This window comes from Anguilla anguilla, chromosome 16 (genome assembly GCF_013347855.1).
Source record: "Anguilla anguilla isolate fAngAng1 chromosome 16, fAngAng1.pri, whole genome shotgun sequence".
Taxonomy (NCBI): Eukaryota; Metazoa; Chordata; class Actinopteri; order Anguilliformes; family Anguillidae; genus Anguilla; species Anguilla anguilla.
The window spans coordinates 2141535-2155304 of NC_049216.1; the positions used below are offsets into that span (position 1 = coordinate 2141535).

Genomic DNA, 13770 nt, shown 5'->3' on the forward strand with positions numbered 1-13770 from the left:
TTCATTAACATGTGAATGAGGGGGTGCTGTCCCACTGCATAGTCTCTGAAACCAACATGACAAGCAGTGATAGCTGCCTGGTAGACCTTAATGGTAGAAAAGGATTTCTATTTATCCATAAGGTTCTGTGAAAAGCACAGCACGTCAGTAACAGAGCTCTGGTAAGGCACTGACTGACGAGGGGCACACCATCTTTCTAACACCTGACACTTATTGTCATAAAGTGACCTGGTAGAGGGCGCTCTGATGCTCTGGATGGTTGCAGCCATGCGAGGGGGAAGCCCTAATGCGTTGAGGTTATGCCTCTCACGGGCCAAGCCCATAGAGCTACTCGCTCAGGACAGGGGTGATGTATTTCCCCGTTCACCTGAGACAGGAGGCCCGTGCGTAGTGGGAGCGTGCATGGCTGTACATAAAGGAGAGGGATAATCTCTGCTGTAACATTTCCAGAGTCTGGGGATGGAGACACCATTCCCCTTACAGTGGGTTTCTCCTTGTCAGCAGATCAGCGCTCGTGTTCAGAATTCCTGGAACATCAATCAATCAATCAAATTTATTTGTATAGCGTATTTCACAGCAATTGTCACCATACGCTTCACAGACAACCCTGGCCTAGACCCCCACAGGAGCAAGCCTAAAGCAACATAGGTCACGCGTAACCACAGAAAGTGACGGCTGCTCCAGACCAACAGTCTGTGGGCTAGACCATGGAGCTGGAGGGAGCGTATGCCACCTTGATGATTGACATATGCTACTGCAGTCATTATCACAGCGTATGAGCACATGATGTCCCCTTAGACGGGGAAGAAAATATCTGAGAGCTGTCCATATAGATAATAGCTAAAAGAAAATTGATTCACCATGTAACCCTCCTGAGACCCCCCACCCCAGAGAGGGATGTGTATGTCCTCATGACGTTCCACATGAGAATGATCCTGAGAGGGGTTCCCTGAGTGTAAAAGTCTGTTTTCCCAGTGACTCTGAGTGTGTCACCGTGAGACGGCGATGGAGATCGTTGCTGGAGGCTGTGGTGGAGGGATGAAATCCACCTCATAAAGCCCCTCATTCTGAACAGCCCCAGTGGCAAAACCTGAGAGGCTGACACCATCAGCCCCTGTAGTCTGAGGCATGTGTGATACTGCACTCTTGAGCCCGGTTTGAACTGAGAGTGACATACTCTGAGAGATAAAATGCAGTCTGCTTATAGACGAGTTCACATGGATACAGAGTATAAATCCACTCCCAAGAACGTTTCACTCCGGGATGGGGAGAGATTGCTCATGGGGAGGTTTACTCTGAAACCAAGAGACAACAGATGTGTCAGAACTCACTGAGTGCCTGCACAACTCTGGGTTTTGAATTGGCAATAATCAGCCAATCGTCTGTATAAGTCAGTATTCTGATCCTCATTAGTCTCGATGGAGCCAGACCTGCCTCTACACAAATACAGAACACCCGTGGACTCAGGGAAAGGCCGAAAAGTAGAACTGTGTATTTGTAGCAAACACCGCGATGGGCCAAGCGGAGGAATTTTGTGTGAGGGGGATAAATGCCTACGTGGAAGAAGGCATCTTTCAGATTTACTGATGTGAAACTGGGATATTATGTTAATCAGTTAAGTGTTCATTCTTAATAAGAATGTTGATTGATGAATTTATATAGATTAAACAGTTAATTTTCAATGAACCATTTCACTGTTTAACCTAATGTTGGTGATTAGATTTCAAATGAAAGAGACGTTTCTAAAATGTTAAAATAGAGTCACGGTTCCCTTGACTGGCAGCATTAGTGAAACGTTATTGGTCCATTCCTGGAACATCAGTGCCATCTGAGCTCCTCTTCTCAGCTGCTGGTCTCACCTTCAGCAGACTGCACACCAGATTGACCCCAAAGCACACAGACATGCTCATACTCCTTAACAAAAATGCTTAAGTATTAAGCTAAGCATATTTTAAGTCATTCTTTTTATAGGCCATGAAGTAGATTTTAATCTAATCAGTTAATCATTATTAATCAATTATTGGGTGCCGACGATTGATTAAAAGAATTGCACAAAAGTTTCCTGTCGTTCTGACATATTGAACATGAAAGAGTGCTTTTGTAAGAAGGAAGGAATTTATTCCTCTTAAACATGGGAGCGCTCTCTTGTGTTTGAGAGTAAATGACTGTTGAAATGGGGGGTTTCACTCTGAACTGGAGTCTGTAGACCTTGGCTATAGTAGCGCTGCAGTGTCCTATATGCTCTTGCAGGAGGGCGGTAGCCTCCTTTCGCATTGGACACGCTACTGTCTGTCAGAGCCAGACTTGGTGCAACTGGATGCTCCTATGGAGGTCTGGACCGGATGTCGTTCCCTAGAGTTGGCTTTCAAACACAAGATGACGAAAGAGAAGTTTATTTATGGCACCAATGCAGTGATTTGTTCGAGCAGAGGTGCACACTTTAGCCACGTACTTTGGATGCGCTGTAAGAGAAAGAATACTTTATCATATGACTAAATATGAGAGTTGGCAATAACCACGAATAGAAAGCTTTAACAGTGTTAAGAGGCAATCATTTTATTTACAAGACATGGCAAGATGGACTGGACACTATACTATAAGAGAGGAAAGGACATGCACCTGAAGAGATTGTAAGATAAAGAAAAGGAACACAAAGAAATTGTGATGCATACCAAAAATGCTTTTTATGAAAGGTCTTTGGATAATGAAGTAAATTGTTTGAGCTTCCCTTAAATGCTATCCAGAGAACATCTCCCACAATCCACACTAGTTTACATTTGACAAAATAGTCTAACCTGAACAAGACTCTAGTATCTACCACCATCCCCAGGAGACCCCCCCCCCCACCCTACAGGGACAGGAGTGCTGCATGGTAATTATACTGACAGTAAATTAGGGGCATTGTACTACTGGTGTTGCCCTAATGATTGAATCTATCATTCCTGTATGTGTTGCATGTCCTCCTGCAAGGGTTTACAGTTATGGTCCTTCTAAGGACTGTTTTATACTTCTGTGTAGTCTGCATAGTTTGCATGATTTGCATTGTGTGCTACATTTGCAAATCATTTATATGGCATGTTGTACAGGTACATGTTGTGATTTTCCACCCACTTACAGATACCTTCAATTCCACATCTTTCATATCCTTTAATAAACTTTTATCACATCCATACTGTATGGTATGGGAACGAGGCATAGACGAGACAGACAGTGCTGGCAAAATGCCTGTTGAGGACTTTTATTGTGACAGCGTTATCACAATGAATGAAGATGGGAAAAGTGAAACACGAAAGACGAGGTGAAAGACTACTCAAAGAGAGAGGACAGGCTACTCAAATGTTGGGGGAGGCAAAAGTGCTAGGGAAGTGCAGGTGGGTCCAAAATTCAGGCCACGAGGAGGGGCACGTCCGAGTCTGCCACAAAAAAAAAAAAAAAAACCAGAATCAGAGACTCTGTTAGTCGATCAGTGAGGGGAAAGCCAGCACACCCCTGGAGTGAGACCATGAGGCCTATATAGGGCCAGCAGCTACTCAGGAAAAGGGGAAAGTGGTGTGGAAAAAGCACTGGTATGCTGCCGGTGGCCTGACTGTATCTCAGGTCCAGGTCTGAGTGCGGAGTGGAGGTGCTGAAACTCAGCCCTGTCCCTCCGGCGCTGTCCAGGTCTGAGTGTGGAGTGGAGGTGCTGAAACTCAGCCCTGTCCCTCCGGGGCTGTCCATGTCTGAGTGTGGAGTGAAGGTGCTGAAACTCAGCCTTGTCCCTCCGGCGCTGTCCAGGTCTGAGTGCACAGTGAAGGTGCTGAAACTCAGCCCTGTCCCTCCGGTGCTGTCCATGGTGCTGCAGGCTGGCCGATGAGACACAGGTGAAGTGGAGCAGAGTGGTGGCTGATGGCAGGGAGGGGTGGGGCTCCAGAGGCCCACACCACAATACATGTGTATGAGCATGTGCATTACTTCCTGTTTCTACAGTGAATCTGCATTTAGCTGTGTATTAGCTTGCAGTGCTGTGGGAAGTTTGTTACAGAAAACCAAAAAGAAATCACTGTCCACTCTGAAAAATGTGTGTTGCCTTTTATATCTTTACTTTTGGTGGTGGCCAAACATCCTACAGCACTGAAAACAAACTCGCTGTCCACTCTGAAAGATGGCAGCTGCACGTCTAGGATGGGATGGGAGGGTTAAGCCCAGAGAACAGATTATAGAAAAGGTAGATGAGCCCTTTGCCCCAATTCAGAGAACTTACAGTATAAGAAAAGGGGACATTTGGGTCAGAATTACATCTGTAGAACAGTCAGAGTTCAGTCCAGCAGGATGTTTAATTTTCAGGTCCAAAATACTGCAGTTGGAGAGTGTAGCACAGACATCTTCCTCAGAGCATCATCAACTTTAAAATCCTCAATTTCACTCTTCATCGCTGAACACTGTCATTGGCACATTTCCCATATTAGATACATGCTTCATGTATACCTAATATAATAATACTATAATATATTAACTCTTCTTTGCAGACTGAACAACTGTGAACTCACACAGAAGTGCTGTAATATTGTGGCCTCAGCTCTCCAGTCATCAAACTCACCCCTGAGAGATCTGGACCTCAGCTACAATAACCTGGGAGATTCAGAAGTGGAGCTGCTCTGTGCTGGACTGATGAGTCCAAACTGTAAACTGCAGAGACTGGACCTCAGCTACAACAACCTGGGAGATTCAGGAGTGGAGCTGCTCTGTGCTGGACTGAGGAGTCCAAACTGTAAACTACAGAGACTGGGGTGAGTAGTGCTGTGTACTGTGTGATCTTAACTAAATAGAATTTGTGATTATGGTTCTATTCAGTGAAATATTAAAAAGCTCTTTCTCTCTCAGTTTACTCCTCTGTCCACCAGCATTCTTTCTTTGCCCATATATACCTTACTCCTCTATCACAACAAGCAAATAAAAGCAGGATAAAACCTTTTGAGGGTTGCCAGGTTTGTGGTTCCTGAGCAGAATGTAAGGTTTCAGTGGAGTCTGTAGTATAAGGTCACAGGTGATGACTGGATGCTGAGTGTCTGATTGACATGGTAAAAGATTGACCGCCTGTATAGTAAAATGTTTCAGGTCTGTCACACATTGCAGTCTACATCTCCATTATTCACTACCTGCTATGAACTCTAATGAAATCCATACATTTACCCCACTCTCTTTCACACACTGACATTTTGATGAAGGTGAGTTTTACTCCTTCATCACACACCTGTGTGTGCTGCAGGATTGTGGTGTTTCTGAAAGGATTGTGAATAAAATGGTATTTTATTCTGCTGGTAAAGCCGGGCATTAACTATTGGCCAGCAGGGTATGTGTGTACATCTTGGTGGGAGAGTGTCCATCTGAACAACATGTGAGCTGCTGTTTAGATGCAGTGTTACATCGTTTAGTTTAGTCACTTTTCTGTGGTTCCAGTCGCAAGTCATAGCCTGGATATTATACCTTTGTAAGCAGTCATGCTGTGTGGAATAGTCTGATTCAGAGATCAATATTCTGGCTCTAGCTCCTATCATCTAAAGAATAACATCATTTACAGGAGTATTTCTTAGATAAGTATTCTAATAAACTTCAAATGCTCCCACTTATTACATTTTTTGTGCAGTTTATATTACTCCACAAAGGCTACCAAACGTGTTGATAAGGGGTTTTAAAAGAAAGAAATGACCTAATACATCAGGCTTTTATTTTCATTATTATTATCATTGATACAAAAATAATTAAATGTAACGCAGTAATTAACCTATTATATTCGCAAAAGCGTGCAATTATAAAATGACTGGATGTATTATAGCGTAAAGACATGGAGAACATAGGTGCAATGTGTGGATGTTTCAAAAGACACCACATCTTTGAAAATCGAGTGTCTACCAGCAATAAAAGTTAGTGGCAGTAATCAGTTGTGCTGTTCTGATACAGCCACTAGATGGCGATGCAGTGTAATTCCAGTTGATGCCATAGTTGCGTTGCTGTAAGATCGTGCCAGATGAACTGAAGTGTGGCACAGCTCGTACACGGCTCCGGCACTGCTTCAGCTGTTAGCAGGGACAATATCGCAGGTCTGACCAATAATATCATGACTGGTTAGATAAAACCATATATTAATAACCTTATTTTATATACTGGTGTATATATTTAAGTTGTCCGTGACAGTTAGCTGCTTAGTTCCTCTCTGGCTCCGCTAGCTAGGTTGGGTCATGAAGTAACGTTAAGGTAGGTTGGGCTGGCTAGCTAGCTAACTCGTGCCTGTGAGTCAATGCGAAAGCTGAACTTAGAACAACGGCAACAAGTGTCAACTTGAGGGTCATGTTGTTTGATGTAAATGGTAAACAAATGATATTTGCAAAGTGTTAATAGTTATTATCAAATAATTGTGTTATGTAACTGTAGTTCTGTATTTTCAAAGAATGAACTAGCTGAGGTAACAGTAAACAGCTCAGAGCGAGCTGGCATCGCCATGGTAACCAACCGACCCTCCTAACGGCCACGTTTTAAACAGCGTCGTCATGGTTACCGTCACGTTACTTTGGTGAGAGGTAAATAAGGAAGAGCGCAATTTTGTATCGAATGCGGTTTCATTTCACCTTGCTGAATATTTTAAAATTAATGTCAAAAACCCTGACAGACTGTATAATTTGTTAAACTTAAATTGTTTGATAACTTGATGGTTACAAGATTAGGAAGAAAATATTATCATTATAACAGTAATGTATTTAGCTAATGGGTTATACGAGTAGTTATACATTAACAGTTATATTTATCTATTCATAGTGATGAATATTCAGCGTCTTTGAAATGTATAGATGTTTATGAACTGAAGAACATGTCAGGTGAGGTAAAGTGCACCACAAAAATGCTGTTTTTTGTGTTTGCAGATGAAATTAATATGTTTGCAAATCAGATAAGTTCATCACATGGAAAGGGTTATTAGAGCCCAGTAATTGCCTTAGACTATTGTGGATTAGTCAGAATACTTTATGAACTTAATTTACACACCCCCCTCCCTGTTTTTGTGTGTACATCTCAGGAATGCATAGGTACATATGTATCAACTGTCAAGGTGAACAATGTCACAAAGAATTTGTGCATGTGTTTGTGTGCGTGCGTGCGTGTTTGTGTGTGTGTGTGTGGTCTCTCCACAGGCTGGGTTGGTGTAATCTCACAGAGGGCTGCTGTGATGTTCTGGCCTCAGTCCTGCGTTCTCCTCACTCAGAGCTGAGAGATCTGGAGCTCAGAGACAACGAGCTGCAGGATTCAGGAGTGAGAGCGCTCTCTGCTGGACTGGAGGACCCACACTGTAAACTGCATAGAATGGGGTGAGTACAAACACAAACCCCTTCAATAAATTAGGGCTACAATGTGACTAAATACAACACTGATGTCAATGTTTCTAATGTGAAAACAGACACTCCACAGAACTGAAACAGCATGTTCCTGTTCTTCCTCTTGGTAGAATTCGACTACACAAATGAATGAAGAAAATGAATTAGTCCTGTTTACTGAACTGTAGTGGGGTGTAAACTCAAATGTGTTTGATAATGACTCATTCCACATTCATGTTATTTTAGTTTAACACACACAGCCCTGTTAGTTTATATTATGTTACATTACATTTATTTGCCAGACGCTTTTATCCAAAGTGACGTACAATAAGTGCATACAAAAGGTAATTGGAACAACTACAAAACACAGGTCCAATAAGGTACAATACTTTGCACAGTTATTCATAGCCATGAACACATTAAGTCCAGTTCACACAGTGAACATTACTCTGACCTAACCTATGCTAAGTCAAACTAGGAGGCATTACAAGCAACATCTAGACAATGATACAAGGCACAATAAGTGCTGGATGGAGGTACATGTAACATGAGTGGCACAGGAGGTACATGTGTAGAAATAGGGGGATTTAAGTGATAGAAATGATCTACAGAGTGGTGATAGTTAGTCCAGGTATAGTCTGAAGAGATGCATCTTCAGACCACGGCGGAAGATGGGTAGTGAGGGAGAGGTTCGTAGAGGAACAGGGAGTTTGTTCCACCACTGGAGAGCTAGGGTGGAGAAGCTCCGTGGTAGAGACAAGATTGAACCCTTTACCTGGATGGCAGGGGGTGCAAGGCAGTGGTCAAGTGGGCGTATAGGATTTAATCATGTGCTGTAAGTAGACGGGGGCCGTCCTGTTGGCTGCAGTGTAGGTGAGGATCAGGACTTTGATCCTGCAGTGACTGGTATCCAGTGGAGTGACCTCAGCAGGGGAGAACTTGGGAAGGTTGAAGACAATTAATGTGTGTAAGGTGTGTAACACACTGCTATGTGTTTGACACACACAGCCTTGTTAGTTTATATTAATGTGTAAGGTGTGTAACACACTGCTATGTGTTTGACACACACAGCCCTGTTAGTTTATATTGTTTGTAAGGTGTGTAACACACTGCTATGTGTTTGACACACACAGCCCTGTTAGTTTATGTCAATGTGTGTACGGTGTGTAACACACTGCTCTGTGTTTGACACGCACAGCCCTGTTAGTTTATACTAATGTGTGTAGGGTGTATAACACTGCTATGTGTTTGACACACACAGCCCTGTTTGTTTATATTAGTGTGCTGTAAGGTGTGTAACACACTGCTATGTGTTTGACACACACAGCCCTGTTAGTTTATATTAATGTGTGTAAGGTGTGTAACACACTGTTTTGTGTTTGACATACACAGGCCTGTTAGTTTATATTAATATGTGTAAGGTGTGTAACACACTGCTATGTGTTTGACACACACAGCCCTGTTAGTTCATATTAATGTGTGTACGGTGTGTAACACACTGCTATGTGTTTAGCACACACAGCCCTGTTAGTTTTTATTAATGTGTGTAAGGTGTGTAACACACTGCTATGTGTTTGACACACAGCCCTGTTAGTTTATATTAATGTGTGTAAGGTGTGTAACACACTGCTATGTGTTTGACACACAACCCTGTTAGTTTATATTAATGTGTGTAAGGTGTGTAACACACTGCTATGTGTTTGACACACAACCCTGTTAGTTTATATTAATGTGTGTAAGGTGTGTAACACACTGCTATGTGTTTGACACACACAGCCCTTTTAGTTTATATTAATGTGTGTATGGTGTTTAACACACTGCTATGTGTTTGACACACACATCCCTGTTAGTTTATGTCAATGTGTGTACGGTGTGTTACACACTGCTATGTGTTTGACACGCACAGCCCTGTTAGTTTATATTAATGTGTGTAGGGTGTGTAACACACTGCTATGTGTTTGACACACACAGCCCTGTTTGTTTATATTAGTGTGCTGTAAGGTGTGTAACACACTGCTATGTGTTTGACACACACAGCCCTGTTAGTTTATATTAATGTGTGTAAGGTGTGTAACACACTGCTATGTGTTTGACACACACAACCCTGTTAGTTTATATTAATGTGTGTAAGGTGTGTTACACACTGCTATGTGTTTGACACGCACAGCCCTGTTAGTTTATATTAATGTGTGTAGGGTGTGTAACACACTGCTATGTGTTTGACACACACAGCCCTGTTTGTTTATATTAGTGTGCTGTAAGGTGTGTAACACACTGCTATGTGTTTGACACACACTGCCCTGTTAGTTCATATTAATGTGTGTAAGGTGTGTAACACACTGCTATGTGTTTGACACACAGTCCTGTTAGTTTATATTAATGTGTGTAAGGTGTGTAACACACTGCTATGTGTTTGACACACAGCCCTGTTTGTTTATATTAATGTATGTACGGTGTGTAACACAATGCTATGTGTTTGACACACACAGCCCTGTTAGTTTATATTAATGTGTGTAAGGTGTGTAACACACTGCTATGTGTTTGACACACACTGCCCTGTTAGTTTATATTTATGTGTGTAAGGTGTGTAACACACTGCTATGTGTTTGACACACACAGCCCTTTTAGTTTATATTAATGTGTGTATGGTGTGTAACACACTGCTTTGTGTTTGACACACACAGCCCTGTTAGTTTATATTAATGTGTGTAAGGTGAGTAACACACTGCTATGTGTCTAACACACACAACCCTGTTAGTTTATATTAATGTGTGTAAGGTGTGTAACACTGCTATGTGTCTAATACTCACAGCCCTGTTAGTTTATATTAATGTGTGTAAGGTGTGTAACACACTGCTATATGTTTGACACACACAGCCCTGTTAGTTTATATTAATGTGTGTAAGGTGTGTAACACACTGCTATGTGTTTGATATACACAGGCCTTTTAGTTTATATTAATGTGTGTAAGGTGTGTAACACTGCTATGTGTCTAATACTCACAGCCCTGTTAGTTTATATTAATATGTGTACGGTGTGTAACACACTGCTATGTGTTTGACACACACAGCCCTGTTAGTTCATATTAATGTGTGTAAGGTGTGTAACACACTGCTATGTGTTTGACACACACAGCCCTGTTAGTTTATATTAATGTGTGTAAGGTGTGTAACACACTGTTATGTGTTTGACACACACAGCCCTGTTAGTTTATATTGTTGTTTGTAAGGTGTGTAACACACTGCTATGTGTTTGACACGCACAGCCCTGTTAGTTTATATTAATGTGTTTAAGGTGTGTAACACACTGCTATGTGTTTGACACACAGCCCTGTTAGTTTATATTAATGTGTGTAAGGTGTGTAACACACTGCTATGTGTTTGACACACAACCCTGTTAGTTTTTAATAATGTGTGTAAGGTGTGTAACACACTGCTATGTGTTTGACACACACAGCCCTTTTAGTTTATATTAATGTGTGTATGGTGTGTAACACACTGCTTTGTGTTTGACACACACAACCATGTTATTTTATATTAATGTGTGTAAGGTGTGTAACACACTGCTATGTGTTTGACACACACAGCCCTGTTAGTTTATATTAATGTGTGTAAGGTGTGTAACACACTGCTATGTGTTTGACATACACAGCCCTGTTAGTTTATATTAATGTGTGTAAGGTGTGTAACACTTCTATGTGTCTAATACTCACAGCCCTGTTAGTTTATATTAATATGTGTACGGTGTGTAACACACTGCTATGTGTTTGACACACACAGCCCTGTTAGTTCATATTAATGTGTGTACGGTGTGTAACAAACTGCTATGTGTTTGACACACACAGCCCTGTTTGTTTATATTAGTGTGCTGTAAGGTGTGTAACACACTGCTATGTGTTTGACACACACAGCCCTGTTAGTTTATATTAATGTGTGTAAGGTGTGTAACACACTGCTATGTGTTTCACACACAACCGTGTTATTTTATATTAATGTGTGTAAGGTGTGTAACACACTGCTATGTGTTTGACACACAGCCCTGTTAGTTTATATTAATGTGTGTAAGGTGTGTAACACACTGCTATGTGTTTGACACACAACCCTGTTAGTTTATATTAATGTGTGTAAGGTGTGTAACACACTGCTATGTGTTTGACACACAGCCCTGTTAGTTTATATTAATGTGTGTAAGGTGTGTAACACACTGCTATGTGTTTGACACACAGCCCTGTTAGTTTATATTAATGTGTGTATGGTGTGTAACACACTGCTATGTGTTTGACACACACAGCCCTGTTAGTTTATATTAATGTGTGTAAGGTGTGTAACACACTGCTATGTGTCTAACACACACAGCCCTGTTAGTTTATATTAATGTGTGTAAGGTGTGTAACACACTGCTATGTGTTTGACACACACAGCCCTGTTATTTTATATTAATGTGTGTAAGGTGTGTAACACACTGCTATGTGTTTGACACACACAGCCCTGTTAGTTTATATTAATGTGTGTAAGGTGTGTAACACACTGCTATGTGTTTGACACACACAGCCCTGTTAGTTTATATTAATGTGTGTAAGGTGTGTAACACACTGCTATGTGTTTGACACACACAGCCCTGTTAGTTTATATTAATGTGTGTAAGGTGTGTAACACACTGCTATGTGTTTGACACACACAGCCCTGTTAGTTTATATTAATGTGTGTAAGGTGTGTAACACACTGCTATGTGTTTGACACACACAGCCCTGTTAGTTTATATTAATGTGTGTAAGGTGTGTGTGTCCTTCTCTCTGCAGGCTGTCAGGCTGTAGAGTCACACAGAGAGGCTGTGATTCTCTGGCTTCAGCTCTGTGTTCAAACCCCTCACACCTGAGAGAGCTGGACCTGAGATACAATCACCCAGGAGACTCAGGAGTGAGAGCGCTGTCTGCTGCTAAACTGGACACACTCACACTGCTGTAAGTACAGAGAGTTTCCACACTGCACCTCACACACACACACACACACACACACAAAAGGAGTTGGGGGGGGCATGGAGGGCACTGTTCAAACCAGCGTTACTCAAGAGGGTTGGGGATCTCCTGTGGAGGGTGCTGCAGGGGATCACTGCAGTAAATAAGATGTGGTTGTTGTAGTTAGGGGTTTGATCAGGGACACAGTGATGGTGGAGTTTCAGTATTACAAAGCAATGGAGAACCTGAGTGTGTTTCAGAGTGTGTGTTATAAGGGTGTTTTATGTTCAGTGGAGGGAGGGGAGCTATTTTTGCACATGGAATAGGGTGAGGGAATGGAATAAGTTTCCTTTGTGACAGATTTGTGTGTTTTTCATATGATCTTGGTTTTGTGTTTTATTGTGTCTTTGTTTTTATTTATGTGATGTCATTGGTGTGTTGAGAGTGGAAATAAAGGATGGTTAAAAATTTTTATTCTGTTCTGCTGTTCTTACAGTGTGGACCATGGAGGAGAGAACAGGACCAAACCAGGACCCAGGAAATGTGAGTGTGTATCGACACAGAACACTTTCCATGGGTACACACTCTGCTGTGTGTGTGTGTGTGTGAGAGAGAGACTTCTCTCTTACACACATAAACACACAAACAGAAACACACATGTACACAAACACACACACACAGGTACTATCACAGCTCTCTCTCTCTCACACACATAATGAGGTGAATATTAATAATGATAATTAATCTCATTAATGTCTCTGGTGTGCAGACGGCTGTCAGCTCACACTGGATCCAAACACAGCGCACAGAGAGCTGTCTCTGTCTGAGGGGAACAGGAGGGTGACACACACATGGGAGAGGGAGCAGCCATATCCTGATCATCCAGAGAGATTTGAGTCTCTGCCCCAGGTTGTGTGCAGAGAGAGTGTGTGTGAGCGCTGTTACTGGGAGGCTGAGTTCAGTGTGTCTGAGGAGTGGGGATGGGTTGATATAGCAGTGACATATAAAGGAATCAGCAGGAAAGGAGGGGGTAATGACTGTATGTTTGGATTCAATAAAAACTCCTGGAGTCTGGAGTGCCTTAAACCCAGTTACTCTGATAAACTCAGATACTCTGTCAGGCACAATAATAACCGAACACGCATACCTGCCCCCCCCTCCCCCTACCGCAGAGCAGGAGTGTGTGATGATGATGATGGTGCTGGTAGAGGAGTGTGTGTGTACAGGGTAGGAGTGTGTGTGGACCGTCCGGCCGGCACTCTGTCCTTCTACAGCGTCTCTGACTCTGACACACTGACCCTCCTGCACAGATTCCACACACACTTCACTCAACACACACCCCTCTGTGCTGGATTTACAGTGTGGAACTCCTCAGTGTCCCTCTGCTAACTGGAGTAGAGACACACACACACACACACACTCACACACACACACACACACACACACACTCCTCAGTGTCCGTCTGCTAACTGGAGT

The 13770-nt window shown here is 42.3% G+C and overlaps 2 protein-coding genes across 2 annotated transcripts in view; both read left to right on the forward strand.

The window, feature by feature from the left end:
- LOC118215093 (NACHT, LRR and PYD domains-containing protein 3-like) overlaps positions 1 to 13683 on the forward strand; it is a 113257-nt gene extending 99574 nt beyond the window's left edge. Inside the window, exons 15-17 of the mRNA XM_035395529.1 lie at positions 12139 to 12300; positions 12791 to 12837; positions 13064 to 13683. Coding sequence (XP_035251420.1) covers positions 12139 to 12300; positions 12791 to 12837; positions 13064 to 13683 — 829 coding nt within the window. The remainder of the gene's footprint in view (positions 1 to 12138; positions 12301 to 12790; positions 12838 to 13063) is intronic.
- The window catches only part of LOC118215092, an 800072-nt gene that overhangs the window by 612361 nt on the left and 173941 nt on the right, over positions 1 to 13770 (forward strand). The gene's annotated exons all lie outside the window — the stretch shown is intronic.